Consider the following 16,926-nt stretch of genomic DNA (forward strand, 5'->3'; position numbering starts at 1 on the left):
AAGAGCCTTCAGCGCGGTGGCCCCTCTCCTGTGGAACACCCTGCCCCTGGAGGTCAGGCAGGCACCAAAACTGGGTTGTTTCTGGCATCTCCTGAAAACAGCACTGTTCCAGGACGCATACCTTAATCGGCCAGTCACGGTTTCTGCTGGCATTCTGTTTTTTAAAAAACCTAATTTTAAGGTAGTGGTGTAATTTTTTATTATTTTACTGTTTTATCTTTTATGTTTACTGCTCTGAAATCTGTTTTAGATATGGAGCGGTATACAAATATTGTAAATAAAAATAAAATAAATAAGAGGCTGAGGAGGGAGAGAAGAAAGGGAAGGAAGGGGTCCAGGCCACCTGCTCAGGCCCATGCTCCTATGGGGTGCCCATGGCCACAGATGGGAGTTGTAGTCCAGCACACCTGGGCAGGCTGTTATATACTGATAGCTCATTTCTCTGAACGTCAGTCTCTTATGCAGCTAAAACAGCACCGTCCATACCTCTAGGCTCATGGAAAGCTGAAGGTTTGTAGAAGTAGGTAATCATTTTTGGGAGGGAGAAACCCAGAATACCTCACTGGGGATGAAGCATGTTCAGCGGCCACAGAATGTTGTTGAGGTGGGGGGAAAGCAGAAAACTGGGCTGGGGGGTGGGGATGAAATAGAGTAACTTGGAAGAGGGCATGGCTGGCTGGAGCACTGAACAAGGGAGTTCTACACTGCCAATTTGGTTGCAGGTCCTGCTTGTTCACTCTGTTTCTAAAATATTGTCCTTCTTTTCCTCAGGAAACACTCCACCCCTCTGCTACTACCACAATTTGAAGTCTGGAGGGCCGATCATTTGTCCCTCTATCCACTGTTTCAGTGGGATGCTCAACCTGCCAATTCAGGCCCATTTTGGTCCGAGAACTAAAATGGCAGCAGAATGCGGAGACGCACCCAAATTCGGCCTGAGCTCGGAGACTGCGGCGGAGCTGGGAGTGAAGACAGAGGTGCTGGACCCGGTGGAATCTGAAGCAGGGAAGGGAACAGGGAAAGTACCTCGCGTCCCCCAGCCTGGGAGTCTGAGGGGATTCTGGGAAGGAACCGCTCCAGGGCATGTGAAACGGGAGCCTGAGGGGGGTCTGCAGGAATGCTGGGAGGCCCAGTGGCAGCAGTTCCTGAAGGCGGTGCAGTCTCCGCCCTCTGAACGAGGAACCCCGACACTGCCGAGGTTTGGACCGAGGGACCTTTCTCAGGCGGATTCGTCTCCCTCTGAGGGAGCGTCTGACACCGGCCTGCGGCCGAGGGGAGAGGGGGTGGCCCAGCTCCTGCCGGGCCTTAGCGGAGGAGCCCAGGAAGCCTGCAGAACTCCGCTGGCCGAAGAGGAGGCCGGTTCCAGGATAGTCAAGGAAGAAGGCCGGGAGGCGGAGCGTGTCCGCCAGCGCTTCCGGCAGTTCTGCTACCAGGAGGCCGAGGGGCCCCGAGAGGTTTGCAGCCGCCTGCGGGAGCTTTGTCGCCGGTGGCTGCAGCCGGAGAAACGCTCGAAAGAGCAGATGGTGGAGCTGCTGGTCCTGGAGCAGTTTCTGACCGTCCTGCCGCCCCGAATCCAGAGCTGGGTCAGGGAGGGAAGCCCGGAGTCCTGCGGGCAAGCGGTGGCCCTGGCGGAGCAGTTCCCGCTGCAGCAACACCGAGAGGAAGACAGGTGGGAAGAGCAGGTGAGGATATTTTTTTCAATGTTTATCGATTTTCAAAAATATAATAATTCATCAACAGTGGATTAACAATTCAATAATGAAAAAACCAAGGAAAAAAGAAACAGCTGGAGCTCTCGTAGGGAAATTAATTGAAGTTATACTCGTGGATAAATGATTATAGCACACACTAAGTACAATTCAGACAATTGACAGTAAGTGTAAAAAATATATGGCCTCATCTAAAGGTATCTCTCTGCAGTTTACCGTGGTTTCCTGATGGTTTTCTTACAGTTCTGGTGTTTGCAAAACATATAAAACTATACAGTAACCTAGTTCACCCATTACTGTAACCCTTGTTTTTTTTTAACCCATGGTTGGTTGCCCTACCTAGGGTTTGTCTGGCAGATGATCGAACAAAGGCGGGGGGTCTCAATCCTGGGCTGTTTGTTTCCCTCCTCCTTCACCCACTGTAGTATTGACATGTAGAGTGGCTGGTTTTTCTGATCACTCTTGCCTGCTGCCTTTGTAGTCTGGTGAAACAACCTATGAACAACCCACAGTTCTGGGTTCACCTGTAACAACTCACAGTTTAAACAACCCAGAGTTCACAGCCCAACAACAAACCATGGGTTCTCTGTCTGGGTTGTTTGTGGTTTGTTAGCATGGCTGGGTTCAGACAGTGCAACAACCCAGAATTCAGCGACCCATATCATGGGTTAGAGTTATGCGTGAACCCAGTCTACATTTCCATGAAATTCTCTGTTTTCTGTGGGCCTCTTGTAGCCTTAAGCTATTTAGTTAGTTTCTCTGCCAACATAATTGAGGTGAGAATATTTCTGTGCTATTTTGTAATACCTGATTGTTGTTGTGTGATTTTTTTAAACACTTGGTTGTTCCATCTGAATTATTTTTTGTGCTTTTGATATAATAGAATAGCATATTTCAAAAAAATATCTTCATGCTGTTAATCCAGAGCAGCTCAGTGAGAATAATTTGGGGTGTCTTTTTTCTTTGATCTCCAGAATGCAAGGTTTGGCTTGTCTAAATCAGAGCTGCAGAACCTCAGGCTCCAGGGTCCCAATCCGGCATGCCTGGGGTCCCCAATGGCCACGTTCCTTTTTCCTAACCACCATAATCTTTTTGCTGTTTTTGCCCCATTCTAAAGTGCTGAAATGCCTCTCCTAAGGCTCAGTTATGGCAGGAAGAGCTTTAAGCTAAAATAGCCTGGTGGTGTTGGTATTTTTGCCCTGCCCCTTTTGCCTTTGGCCCTGCCCACCACTGGAATGCAGCCCCCGGGGGCTTCTCCAAAATGGAATTTGGCCCTCGAGCTGAAAGGGGTTCTGCACCACTGGTCTAAATCCTGTAGCTGAATAACAATAACTGCCCAGAGAGCTGAACAATAACCGCCCAGCGGGCTTCGGCTATTGGGCGGTATAGAAATTAATCAATCAATCAAATAAATAAATAACAACTGATTCTCTGAACATGTAGTCAAAACAGCAGCACCCAACACAAGGGGAGGTATCAGTAGGCCTTGCGGAGCCTCAAGATTTGCAGAAGTAGAAAAGAAAATATCCATGGAGGGTGGAAGTCCAAAAAGAGCCTCATGAAGACTGAGCATGCTCTGTGGCCACAGAATCCTGGCTGGCTGTGGGGGGGGGGGGGATACGTGTGTGTGTGTGTGCGTGCGCATGGAATGGAGCATCTTGGAAGAGGGCATGGCAGATGGCTGGCTGAAACACTGAATAGGAGCTTTGTATACTGCAACATTTTGTTGCAGGTCCCACTTTTATGTAACAGCTGAACCTTCTGAGCCAAACATTTCACAGCAAATGTTTTCAGCTCAAAAGGGGGGCTTGTGAGGCATGACTATGCCCCCCCTATGACCTATGGCCCATAAAAACAAACGCATTCTAATTCTGGTCCAACCGTAAGAGGGGTTGTCATACAAGGGTCTTCCCTGCCTCCTCTTCTTCTTAAAACAACCCTGTGAGGATGGTTTGAACTTCAGAGATAGTGACTGGTCTGAGAGCATCCAGAGAACTTCATGGCTGAATGGGGATTTGAACCCAGCTCTGCCTGGTCTTGGTACGACACTCTAACCACTATACAATGCTGGTTCTGTTGTTGCCAACTGACTGGGGAAAAGGCTCCTGGCCTGTTCCTGTGCCTTAGCTTCAGCTAGGTATGCAGGAACTGGGAGGTGAAGCATTTCATGGCATGGAAATAAACACTTTTACCTGCTAAGCACTGCAGATTGTGCTGCCTTTAAAGGAACAGGGGGTGATAAAGAAGTTGGCAACCTTAGTTGTAACCACATTCTCCTCATGTTTGCATTCTGCCCTGAATGTGACTGTCAGTGTTTTTCCAGGTGCCAGAGGCATTCAACGAAGGAAGTGCCAGTTCTTTAGAGACAGACAAGGCTCCAGCTGACACCTGGCAGACGATGCTCTTTCAGGATGTCAAGCAGGAGCAGGACAAAGATGCCATCTATGAGGGTAAGGATTCTTTGCGCCCCAGTACTGTCCAAAATTAAAAAGTAGGAGAAAAATAATCTCTTTCCATAATACCAGAATCTATTATGCAAAAAATAAAGGAAAATCTGTAAATGGACATAATTTGTACAGGTTGCAGAGCTGAGACAAACAATTTCAGTTTTCAAAATTATTTTTTATCATTCCTTCCAATAGCAAACTTAGGTGGCAAGTGCCGACAGAAATGGAACACCCCCCCCCCCCCCGGGGCTTGTCAAGCAAGTGGGAGGTATCAGCATGCTCGGTGGGAGAAACAGATGTACAAAATATCTAAAAACAAAACACCTAAATGGGCAACAAATCCAAAGAACCTGTCTGATGAAGTCTGAGCATGATCTGTTTGTCGCAACAGAATGGTCCACTGGAAAACAAAAACAGGAAATGGGGGTGGGGGGAGAGATGGAATGGCCTGCTGGAGGAGGGTGTGGCTGGCTGGCTCCATAAGCAGGAGCACTCCTGTTAGGAGGTGAGAGTACACTGCAACATTTTATTGCAGGTCCCTCTTGTATAATAAAAAAATATATAAAATCTTATCCCATCTTTTAGGAAACCTTCTCAAACAGTGGCTTAATAAAAATAACAACAACAACAGTATTGAGGAGGGCTAAGCTGCATTGGGACCATGGCATGGGGGCTTTACTCCATTGGGAGCTTTCCTCCCATTGTGAATAGCGTGTGTAATGTCAAGCGGGGGGATGATTCTGACCAGGACTGCAGCGTGGACAAGGGGGAAAAGCCATGGCTCTGATTTGCGATGCCCACACCGGCTATTTGTTTACGAAGAATCAACTTCTCAAGGGCAAGCTTTCTGACAGATGTCACATCTGGTTTGATCCTACTTGTGGGCTTCCCACAGGCATCTGGTTGGCCACTGTCTAAACAGAATGCTGGACTCGAGAGCCCTTTGGTCTGACCCAGCATGGCTCTTCTTAACGTTCTTAACCTGTTCTGAAGCTCCCTTTTCTCCCTGGAGCATCAAATCGCTCACCTTTTGGATTTTCTCCTCATCCAAACAGGCAGTGGGAGGTGTGGAGAGGAGGAAGCAAGCCAGCCAGAAAATTCTGGAGAATTGCGGCCATATTGGATGGTGTCAGGAAGCACCGAGCCAAACGTTTCTCACTCTTCCGAGCCGGGAGATGCCTCTGCGAGCCGGCAGGGAAGTGGCTCCCCGGACCAAGAAGAGGATGCCTCCGTGCATTGCCGACAGCTCTGCAAACCGCTTGATGACCGACTCGCCCAGCAGACGGTTGCCAAGGGTGGGAGGGAGAAGACGTGCATCGACTGTGGGAAAGCCTTTCGGTGGCGAGCTGAGCTGGTTGTCCACGAGCGGACGCACACCGGGGAGAAGCCGTACGAATGCTTGGACTGCGGCCGGAGCTTCAGTTATAAATCCCGCTTGATTGCCCATAAAAAAATGCACACAGGCGAGAAGCCGTACAAATGCCCGGACTGTGGGAAAAGCTTCAGTCGGCAGCCCCACCTGATCGCGCACGAGAGGGTCCACACAGGAGAGAAGCCGTACGCCTGCTTGGAGTGCGGGAGGAGCTTCAGCGACCGGTCGAACCTGAACACCCACAAGCGGACCCACACCGGGGAGAAACCCTACCGGTGTTCACACTGCGGGAAAAGCTTCAGCCAGAGCTCGACCTGCATGAAACATGAGAGGATCCACACGGGAGAGAAACCGTACAAATGCACCATCTGCAGCAAGAGCTTTTGCCAGCGGTCACAGCTGATTAACCATGAGCGGATCCACACGGGAGAGAAGCCGTACAAGTGCTCCGTCTGCGGGAAAGAGTTCAGCCGGAGGACGGACCTTGTCACTCATCAGAGAAGACACACGGGAGAAAAGCCGTATAAATGCCTGGAGTGCGGGCGGAGCTTCAGCGCGGGATCAAGCCTTAACGAACATAAGAGAACCCACACTGGGGAGAAAGCACATCGGTGCTCACATTGTGGCAAACATTTTGCTCACCTTTCGGATTGTATGAAACACGAAAGAACCCACGCACAAGAATAATTATACTAGCGCACTGAATAAGACAGAAGCTTTTGTTGGACCGCATGTACTCCGTGTTATTAAAAAAAAAATCTGTATCAGCATTAAGTGGCATTCTGCAGCCTGTATAACTTATGCATATGGTTTCCCTTTGCATAATTTATTCTATTTTTTCCACTTAAGCCCCCACCCCTCTGACCCCAGAGAGTCCTATTCAGCACCACTTCTGGCTTCTGAGATTTTGGCAAGCATGGCTCACATGCTTTCAAACTTATCTTTGCATCCATAAGGGCTAGAAATTTGATCATTTTAAAAAAATGAAATCTGAGATTCTCAGGGAGCAGACTTCTGCAGCTAGTACCAAATAAAAAGTGAGGGAGAATTTGGGCATTGTGTCTATGTTGTGTTGCTGTTCTGTCAGAGCACAGACCAGCAACATAGCATATATACACAGATTCTCCCTTACTTCTTTTCTATAATTTATAATAACAAAAGAGGGTGTCTGTCTGTCCATGCCACAGCACTATGACCGTGAAATCTAGACACGTGAACCTAGGCATGCATACTAAGGGAAATCTAGGGTTGTGCACCTTGGGGTTATTTTGTTTTTTAAACTCATTAATTTTAATTTTAATGTGTCTGTGTAGTTTAAGCCTAGCAGTAATATCTTTAGTCACTAGGTGGCAGACTTCCCTAACCAGCAACTAACTTTGCAGTCCATACTGTCTGAAGCCAAGGGAGATTGGTAGGCTGAGAGACAAAGTTATATGGCTTCTCCTTCCCCCTCTCCGGAAATGGATATAAGGGAGCTCCATGGCACGGAACGTGCCTAGGGGTGCCAGCAGGCATGCCTTCACTCAGATGGGGTGGGCAGAATGCGTCCAGCCCTGATGTTTGTGTAACTTTGCATAAAGGCCTTGCTGTAACAAACAAAGGGCTGTTTGCTAGTGCAAAACAAGAGATTGACACAGGCTAGGAGCTGCATCTGGCCGTGGTGGAAAGAGCTTCATTCAGAAGCCGGATCTCCTCATGCACATGAGAACCTTGATAATGGGGAGGACATAGGTGTTGAGAATCTGGGAAACCTAAGTTTATTTATATATTTATTATATATATATATATATATATATGCACACACACACACACACACACAAATAAAATATATATATATATATATATATATATATATATTTTCTGCCGCTTTTCAGACAACGACGGTCTCCCGAAGTGACTCCCATCAATAAAAAAGGGAAGAAGGCTTGCCATCCGGCTTACAAACTAAAAAGGCAAGACACGCCAGGGAACGGGGAATGGAGGGAGAAGGAAGAGGAGGGAGATCTGTTTTTCAAGGCCAGAACAAGATGGTGAGCTCTAAGCTGGCACTGAAATGCACTTTGGGCCAGGCTGAACTTCCCTTGCTGGTGTTCCTGCTTGAATGAGGTTCTGTTTCCTTTGGCAGATGGAGGTGGGCAGAGCGTTCTTTCCCCTTCCTTCTGCAGTCCCAAAGCAGCAGGCAAGTTGTAGCTGATGTTTCTTTCTGGCAGGGAGGGGGAAGCGAGCTCCTTTCAGCTGCTCTGGCCAATGGATGGGCCAGGTTGGTCTCTCCTTGGCTGGATGTTATTCCTGGGAAGCAGGAATAAGGCAGCCTTATTTCATTCACAATGTTGATAACATTATCTCACTCTTCCTCCAAACATTATTCCTAGTGGCACACACGGTCCCCTTCATTTTTGTCCCCACAACAACCCTGTGAGGTTGGTTAGCTGAGAGTTGGTGACTTTCTGAAAGTCACTTGAGGTCTGAACCATGGCCTCTTTTCTCAAAGTCCAGCGCTCCAGTCTAGGCTTGCCCAGCCCAGCACCCTTCAGATGTGTTGGCATACAAGTCCCATAATCAGCCAGCCATTGGCCATGCTGGGTGGGGATGATGAGAATTGTAGTCCAAACACATCTGGGGGGAGCTGGGTTGGAGAAGGCTCACCTTAAGGTTAGAGCAGTAGTCTTCAATAGACTACTGTTCAGAACCAGGACTCACGTTTAACGCCCCCAAAGCCTGCGATACAGGAACCCATTTAAAGGTGGTTGGTTTTTAAATCAGACATGTTACTAAATGAAAATGCCATTTTTGGCTGCATTAACAGAAGCATTGGGTCCAGGTCACGGGAGAAGTAGTTATGCCACTCTGTTCTGCATTCAGCTGCGTTTGGCGTATCGGGCTCAGTTCTGCACACCACAATGTAAGAAGGACGCTGAGAAACACGAGGGTGTCGGGAGGAATGTGACCAGGATGGTGGAGAGGCAGGAAACCCAGTCCTCTGAGGAATGATTGAAAGAGCTAGGTATGTGTAGCCTTGAGAGGGGAAGATTGAGGGGGGGACATGAGAGCTGCCTTCAAATATCTGAAGGGCTGTGTCACACGGAAGAGGGGTGCTTCCAGACAGGGTTCCCAGCACTACCAGTCAGAATACATGCTGCAGTTATTCCATCTTTTCCTCAGTGGGTTTTTTTGTGGAAAGAAAAAAGATGGAAGATGTGGTGCAAACATTGGAGGGTTACTTACGAGTGGAAGATGATGTCTGGACCCTCTATAAAATTCTGTGAATGCACTATGGCATGATAAAAGCCTTGTCTGGAAGCACCCTTAGGGCACAATCCTATGCAGGTTTAGACAAAAAAGCCCTGCAACTCCCAGCATTCCCCAGCCGGCCATGCGAGAACTATTTTGGGTTGAAGGACTTTTTTCTGTCTAAACGTGCAAAGACTTGCAACCTAACATAGTACTACATATGATAAAAAAAACCTTATGTTTACAACAGGATGATGAAGAACATGAACTAGAGGGAATTGTATCATCAGGAAAAGCTCTCCCAAAATAACAACTGTCACTGGTAAATATATAGCCAGTGCCTATGGCTTTGTTTGTTTGTTTATTTACAACATTTGTATACTGCTCCACATATAAACAGATTCCAGAGCTGTGAACAAGAGATAAAATGAACAAAAGATTAAAATAATGTAGCATGACATTAAAGTTATACTTTAAAAAAACCAGTGCCAATAAAACCGAGACTGGTCAACCAAGGAAGGCTTCCTGGAAAAGAGATGTTTGACGTGTACCTGGATTTTCTACCAAAAATGGCACACAAGGAAGCTTACAATAACTAATAAAACTTGATAAAAACAATAATAAAACAAATACGTGAAACACAATTAAAAACACGCAACAGAAACTGAGTAAAAGCAGCCTCCAGCCCAGCAGACCTGCTAATGTAACTTGCTGCTCTCCAGCTGTTTTGGACTTCAATTCCCATCACCCCAGGCAGCACAGCCAATTATCAGAATCGTGGGGTTTGTAGTCAAAAACATCTGGCCAACGGAAGCAAGTTGGGGTAGTAACGTGGGATCTCCTTTCTGTTTGGCGGCCCAACGGTTAAACTGATCGAGTCCTAGTTCCTAGAGAGTCCTGGACGGGGACGAGGAGGGAAGGGGGCGTGGTTTCCTCTTCCGCTTAAGCTTGGGGGGCGGGGCGCGGGGAGAAATGGCGTCTCACTTTCCCAGGGAGCGATGTCCGAACAAAGTTCCTTTGCAAGACTTCCAAGATGGACCTGGTGAGTTGTTGTTGTTGATGATGATAGATGTGTGTGTTCACGTGGAGAACTAGTAGAACGAGGGGTGGAAAAATAAAACAGGCAAGAAAGTGAGAGATAGCTGAGGGAGGGGAGACACATAGGGTAGAATCCAGCATAAGTCCTACTTAAGAGTAGACCCAATGAAAGTCGTGAAGCCTAACTTGAGGCTCATTCAGTTCAGTGGGTCTACTCTTAAGTAGGACTTACATTGGATTTCACCCATAAAATCCAGCCTGTTTCAACAACGGGACTGGAAATGGAAAGGAAAGGAGGACGTTGTCTGTGCCAAGAGATGCTCCAGATGACCCACCTAAAAGGGGTTGCTGTTTGGGGGAGACGGCAGAAGAAGGGGAGGGAGATGGAAGGGAACATACATGCTTGTTTTTTGGTTATATATATTTAGGCTTTGCTTTAGATCAGGGCATCCAAAATGCCCATTGGAATAAAGAGAGGAAGTCTCAAGATGTTGAATAAATACGTAGTTTAGGCCATGAATGGCTGCCTTCAGGGGTCAGTATTTGTAAAAGTCTCTGCAGGGATCTCTGATAAAGATGATAAAAGTCTCCAAGGTGCATCCTGCCACATCAACATCCTGAAATGTCATCTATTCTGTTTTGCTTTAGAGCAGCCTTCCTGACACCCCCAAGCTGGCCCCCTCCAGATGTGTCAGACCACTACCCCCATCATCACCAGCCACCCATCTGGATGGGGTTGGTGGGAGTTGTAGTCAACACATCTGGAGGATGCTAGGTTCGGGAAGGTGCTTTTTAGAGCCAGGGTGGTGTCAATGGTTACGATAGGGATGGGCAACTGGTCGCCGTCCAGATGTTTTGGTCTACAACTACCATCATCCCTCACCATTGTCTGTGCTGGCTAGGGCTGATGGGAGTTGTAAGCCAAGTAGATACAAAGCTATGATTAATATTATTGTTTGTTTCCCTTTTTATTGTTGTCACTTTCTATAAGTTATATAGCTTTGATGATAACATTACTGATGATGCAAATAAGTGGAAGTGATGAACGTATGAATGTATTGGTGAACAAGGTTTGTAAATAAATTAAAATTATAAATATTAACCAAGATAGCTGGCGTTGTTGTTATTCCACCTAAGTGGTGCTTTACAGAATATAAAGGGCCAGAACCCTGCCCCAAAGACCTTACAATCTGCAATTTGACACAGGGGAAACAGCAGAGGATGAGAAGGGAGATGGAGGCAGGGGTAATCAGGGCAAGATGATGCAAATGATTTCAGTTACTAGACTTAGTTACAGTGGGATATGTTGGCGGGGAGGGGGGGAGACTTAGGGGTTAGGGCAGCTTTTGAGGAGGGATTCGAAGGAAGACAGAGAGAGATGCCCTGGGAGATAGTTCCCAGTATGAAGGGTAGCAAAGGGAATGGGCTGAAACTTTTGCATGGCTGAGGACAGTGGGGATGGAAAGGTAAAAGTCACGGGAGGGAATGTATTCTGGCACTGGTAGAGGGGAGAATGAAAAGCGGCAGACCCACAGCTTCCTTCTACTGATGTTGAATCTCTCTCTACCACCACCACCACCCCGCGACTCCTTCCAGTGGCAGGAACAGTCGCTTAGGTTGCGCTCTGTGATGGGAGAGAATGGAAATGGAGGAAAGAGATGATTTAGCTCCAGGTGTTGAATTGAAGCCTGTACCAGAAGGGATGAAAGCAGCAGAAGAGGACCCAGCCAGTTACAAACCAGGGAAAGGAGCAGAAAACGGTTCTGATCTCATCTGGGCTGGGAGCACCAGAGGATTCTGGGAAAGAACGGTACTGCCGCGAGTTAAGCAGGAAGCCAGTGAAGGATTGCAGCAGTGCTGGGAAAGCCAGTGGCAGGAGTTCTTGAAGAGGCTGGAGCCCACCCACTCAGGACAGAGTGCCCCACAAACGCTGGGGGCCATGCCTGTTGAGAGTAGCAAGGATTTTCTGTCCCACACTGAGACAGCTGCAGATCCCAGCCAGCTGTCTCTGGAGAGGCTCCAATTACTGACAAGCCTTAGCAGACAAGCCTGCCAGGGGGACACCGGTTTCTCGGCCAAAGATGAAGCAGATGGTGGGGTAGTGAAGGAAGAGACCCTGGAGGAGGCGGAAGAAGAGGAGACTGTTGCCACTGATGTGCAGTGCCAGCGCTTCAGGGAGTACCGCTACCAGTTTGCCAGGGGCCCCCAAGAAGCTTGTAGCCGACTCCGGGAACTTTGCCTTCGGTGGCTGAAGCCGGAGAAGCGAACAAAGGAGCAGATCCTGGAGCTGGTGGTCCTGGAGCAGTTCCTGGCTGTCCTGCCCTCGGAGATCCAGAGCCGGGTCAGGGAAGGTGGGCCAGAGACCTGTTCCCAAGCGGTGGCCCTGGCAGAGGATTTTTTGGTGAGGCAGCGAGCGAGTGAGAAACAGGAAATGCAGGTGAGAGACTTGGAATCTGCTAGAGAGATGGAGATGGGGTGAGCATTTCATGAGTATCAGGGCAGGAAACCAAAGGTGCAGATAATTCAGGAGTTACAGAAACAAGTGAGACCTGTAACAAAATGTTGCAGTGTATCTGCACTTCCTAGCAGGAGCGCTCCTATTCAGAGTGCCAGCCAGCTGTGTCTTCCTCCATAATTCTCCATTCCGTTCCTCACCACCAACCCTAGTTTCCATGTTTTTCTTTTCCAACTGGCACTCAACATTCCTTAGCTGCTGAGCATGCTCAGTCCTCATTAGACTGTTTTGGGGAAGGGGCTGTCCCTTTAGGATTGTGTTTGAGGTTTTACAAATATATTTTTTTCATACTTCCGCAAATTTCAGGGTTCCCCCCGAGCATGCTGATGCCTCCCTCTCGTTTCTCAGCCGTCATGTTTTGCTTCCATTTCAGTTGGCACTCACCACCTACATTTGCTCTTAGAGGGAGGAATGGAATGGAATATAGCTGTGGGTAAGGAGGACATGTACATCGGTGTCAGTGCACCTGCTTTGCATGCAGAAGGTTCCAGGTTCAGTCCCTTGCATCTCCAGTGGGGGACAAATTACAGAGAAGTGCCATTGCCTTCTTGGCCTGCTTGTGCTATTTTTGGAGGCATATGGCTGGCCACAGTTGGAGACAGGTTGTTGTACTGGATGAAACTTTGGTCTGTACCAGCAGGGCTTTTCTGCTGTTCTTAAGAGTCGCTGGCTGCATTTCTCTGTCAATTGTTTATCTCTTTTCCCAGCGGCTTATTTTCCTTGCTCCTCCCCCTCCCAACATCTAGGGAAGATTCGCAGCTGAAGATATTTTTTAAAGGGTTGCTGGTATACGTAGGGGTAGATTTCCAAGTGAAAATTGGCAGGTGGGGGAGGGTTAAGTGTCCCCCCTCCCACTCAGCTATTTTTTCCTTCAAAATACATTTGCATTACTTGTACCATCCCTCCCTCTGCACAGCCACCCTTGTCCACTAAATGGCATCCTTGCTGCAATTTCAGGTTCCGAGAACATTGATGGAGGAAGTGCTTATCTTAGCAAAGGCGAAGAGGGTTCCATTGGATGGGTGGCAGAGGGCGATCGTCAAGGAGATCAAACAGGAGACTGATGGAGATGCCACCTTGGTAGGTAAGGATTCCTTGTGCAGAGACTTGACGGATATTCAGAGCATCCGATAGAGATATTGGGACTGCTTGCATATGCATGAAATACATTTGTATTCCTGAACCAGGTAATTACAAATTTCGGTAACATCACTCATTAGAATGTGTGTGCAAGCAACAATGTCCCCCCCTTTCTCCAGGGTTGTTAATAGTGCCCTTGCTCGATCACCGTGGGTGAGTCAGAATGATGCTCTGACTTGGATTCCTGCATTGAGCAGGGAGTTGGATTCGATGGTCTTATGGGCCCCTTCCAACCCTACTATTCAATGATTCTATGAGAATTGTCTCTGGTGACCAGGCAAAGGAACATTCCAGCAGCTAGCTCTTTCTTTCTTTAGGATCAGAACTGACTAACGTAGTTATGCATGAGCTAGTAAACCTTTCTGAGGACTAGAAACTTATTGCTGCTGTCTTTCTCTGTCATGCCTCCCAAGCTGCAACCTGTGTCAAGGTTTTCTTTCTGCTTGACCAGGGAATTATTCAGATTAGGGGCAGGGCTTCCTCCCGCTTCAAGAAATCTTAGCTGATAGATGAATCCAATGAGTTTTAATTGATCAGTCAATTTACATTTGCATGAATCTGTATATGGGTAAAAGCAATATTCCGTAGCGAGAAGCTTGCTTTCTTTGTCTTTAGATCAGTGATCTTCACCATTTTTCAAGGAGTGGCCACTGTAATATGGTTGGCTGGAACCCTGAACATGAGCATCTACACTGCAAGATTTTGTTGTGGGTCCCACACGTCTAACCTAATTAGTACTTTCCCCTTGCATCAGCAGGCGGTGATATGAAATCATGCAAAGAGGATCAAAATCAGCCCGAAATATCTGGAGAACGTGAACTGTCTGGGATGTGGCCCAGAAAAGCTGAACGGAATGTTTCCCGCTGCCTGAATCAAGAAGTAGCTTCTGAGAGCCAGCAGGGAAACTTCGCAGAGAAGGAAAGGGGGAAATTCATTAACTGTCAGGGCCGATATGAGGAAGTCGAGAAGCTGAGGGTCCTCAAGGGCAGGCAAGATAAAACAGGCATCGAATGCAGAAAAGTCTTTGTGAAAAGACCCCGCATGAAAAAGAAACAGTGCAAGTGCCTGGATTGCGGGAAAAGCTTTAACAGCAGGTCGGTCCTCATTAGCCACCAGAGAATCCACACAGGAGAGAAGCAGCATAAGTGCTCCGACTGTGGAAAGGGCTTCCGCCAGCAGTCACAACTTGTGAGACATGAGAGGATCCACACAGGGGAGAAGCCCTATGAGTGCCCGGACTGCGGGAAAAGCTTCAACCGTACCTCGCACCTGGTCCTGCACAGAAGGACCCACACAGGGGAGAAGCCGTACACCTGTGCGGACTGTGGGAAGAGCTTTTGCAGGAGCAACATCCTGGCCATCCACCAGAGGACCCACACGGGCGAGAAGCCCTACGCCTGCCCTGACTGTGGGAAGAGCTTCCGCCAGCAGTCACAGCTTGTGAGCCACGAGAGGATCCACACAGGGGAGAAGCCCTACGCTTGCCCGGACTGCGGGAAAAGCTTCAACCGCAGCTCGCACCTGGTCCTGCACAGAAGGACCCACACGGGGGAGAAGCCGTACACCTGTGCAGACTGCGGGAAGAGCTTTTGCAGGAACAATGTCCTGGCCATCCACCAGAGGACCCACACGGGTGAGAAGCCCTATGCCTGCCCCAACTGTGGGAAAAGCTTCAGCGACCGGTCGCACCTTATTAGACACCAGAGAATCCACACGGGCGAGAAGCCCTACATCTGTGCCGACTGCGGGAAAAGCTTCAGCGACACCTCGAGCTTCACTGTGCACAAGAGGACCCACACAGGGGAGAAGCCCCACACGTGCGCCGCCTGCGGAAAGAGCTTCAATGGTACGTCGGCTCTCGTCCGGCACAAGAGGATCCACACAGGCAAGAAGCCCCACGCTTACACTGACTGTGGGAAAAGCTTCGGCGATGCCTCCAGCTTCATCGTGCACCAGCAGACCCGCACAGGAGAGAAGCCCTACAAATGCTCCATGTGCGACAGGGGCTTTAATGACCTCTCCAATTATAATAAGCATCAGACGCTCCACAGAGAAAGCATTTGCTAAAAAAAAGCAGTCGGAATAGCGGCTTTCATCGTGGGGCTTCCGCATGTACAACGGCTGTGTGGAGCGGGGGTGAGGGACGGGGGCCCCACGCATCCCTCAGGTTGCATGCTGGCACTGCCATCCACACACTGAGCGGGATGTGTGGAAAAGGAGCACCTGTGTGCACGCAGTAGTGAGCACGTAGGTGTTCCAAGTTTGCTGAGGCCCTTTGTGATCACCAGTCCCGCTTATATGGAAAGCCTCCAAAACCAAGGGGGCCAGATCTCTTTCAGCCCAAGGGCCTCGTTCAGTTTCGGAATGCAACGGCTCCTCTGCTGTCCATGCCTTCCTCCTCCGAATTCTGTGGATTGTGGTGTATCTCAAATACCTTTTCTCCCAAGCTTTTGCACAATGTAGAAAAACACACCAGTTGACTATGTGTCCTGGTTGTGATTGGGGTTTTTTTTCTGGAAACTCTGATGCTAAAAGGCATCACCTTTCGCCTAGAAGCCTCGACCACCACTTCACCTGCTAGCAAGGTTCCTGAATGATACCACTTTCGCCTCAGGCTTTGGGCTTATCTTGGAAGTCCCTTTGTTCAGCATTTGTTCCCAAACTTAGCTAATTGCATGCATTTTGTTGTTCACGTTCCCCAGTCAGTTCTACACATACAAACACACAGCCCCCCCCCCCCTTCCTTTGGCCTCTATTACACGTTTCTTCCAGTAACCTTCCTTCAGACCTCTGGAAACATTTCGCCCAATAAAGCCATTATATGATTTTACGTATCATACTCCCCTCAATGATACCAAAGTTGTATTTTTTTTAATTTAAAATATTTGTATCCCGCCCTATATCATTAAGATCTCAACATTACACTTATGGTATCACAAAAACACATTCGCTCCTCATTCAACTGTGTGCAATTCCTTTCAGTTCAGGAAAGATTACATAGATGTCTATATATGTTTTTTGTATTTTGCAGTGCAACCATAATACAATTAATGGTCCCAGGTCGTGGTCTGAAGGCACACGGGGCCGCCACCTTGCTGAAGCTAAGCAGGTCTGGGTCTGGTCAGTACTTGGAGGGGAGCCCACCTGGGAACCACATGTAGCCACCTTGAGTTCCATGACGGAAGGAAGGTGGGATATAAATGTAATAATAATAATAATCGCAGCAAAAGCATGGCAGCGATAAGCCATATTATAGGATGCATTTGCCCAGATAAAGTAAGACCACCCTTAGAATTCCATCCTTCAAAGATATCATGCCAATGATGTTCTGTTCACATTTTTGCCTGATCAGCCATTCATATTGGCTCTAACTTGAACGTGGAACATTTCGTACTTGAGCCGTGTGGCTTCAGACCAAGACTCGGATTCAGAGATGGGGCAGGGTCGTTTAGAACACGCTCAAGGGGTGGAAAG

The 16,926-nt window shown here is 48.2% G+C and overlaps 2 protein-coding genes across 4 annotated transcripts in view; both read left to right on the top strand.

Annotated features, from left to right (window-relative positions):
- Window positions 1-5,584: 5,584 nt before the first annotated feature.
- The window catches only part of LOC146356008 (uncharacterized), a 34,958-nt gene continuing 23,616 nt past the window's right edge, over window positions 5,585-16,926 (top strand). The window contains exons 1-3 of the mRNA XM_084829995.1: window positions 5,585-6,164; window positions 14,503-14,507; window positions 14,544-15,508. Coding sequence (XP_084686121.1) covers window positions 5,610-6,164; window positions 14,503-14,507; window positions 14,544-15,508 — 1,525 coding nt within the window. The 5' untranslated portion in view covers window positions 5,585-5,609. The remainder of the gene's footprint in view (window positions 6,165-14,502; window positions 14,508-14,543; window positions 15,509-16,926) is intronic.
- LOC146356009 (uncharacterized) lies at window positions 9,704-14,301 on the top strand. Of its 3 annotated transcripts, none has more exons than XM_084831787.1 (4): window positions 9,704-9,801; window positions 11,394-12,234; window positions 13,270-13,392; window positions 14,207-14,301. In XM_084831787.1, the coding sequence occupies exons 2-4, from the start codon at window positions 11,437-11,439 to the stop codon at window positions 14,219-14,221; spliced, it is 936 nt and encodes a 311-aa protein (XP_084687913.1). In that variant the 5' UTR covers window positions 9,704-9,801; window positions 11,394-11,436; the 3' UTR covers window positions 14,222-14,301. The 3 variants fall into 3 exon arrangements, with proteins under 3 accessions (XP_084687913.1, XP_084687914.1, XP_084687912.1); XM_084831788.1 differs by having other exon boundaries at window positions 14,210-14,301; XM_084831786.1 differs by lacking the exon at window positions 14,207-14,301 and having other exon boundaries at window positions 13,270-14,200.

This window comes from Heloderma suspectum, chromosome 2 (genome assembly GCF_057233095.1).
Source record: "Heloderma suspectum isolate Gila_16-S chromosome 2, 16-S_ref, whole genome shotgun sequence".
In the NCBI taxonomy this organism is placed as follows: Eukaryota; Metazoa; Chordata; class Lepidosauria; order Squamata; family Helodermatidae; genus Heloderma; species Heloderma suspectum.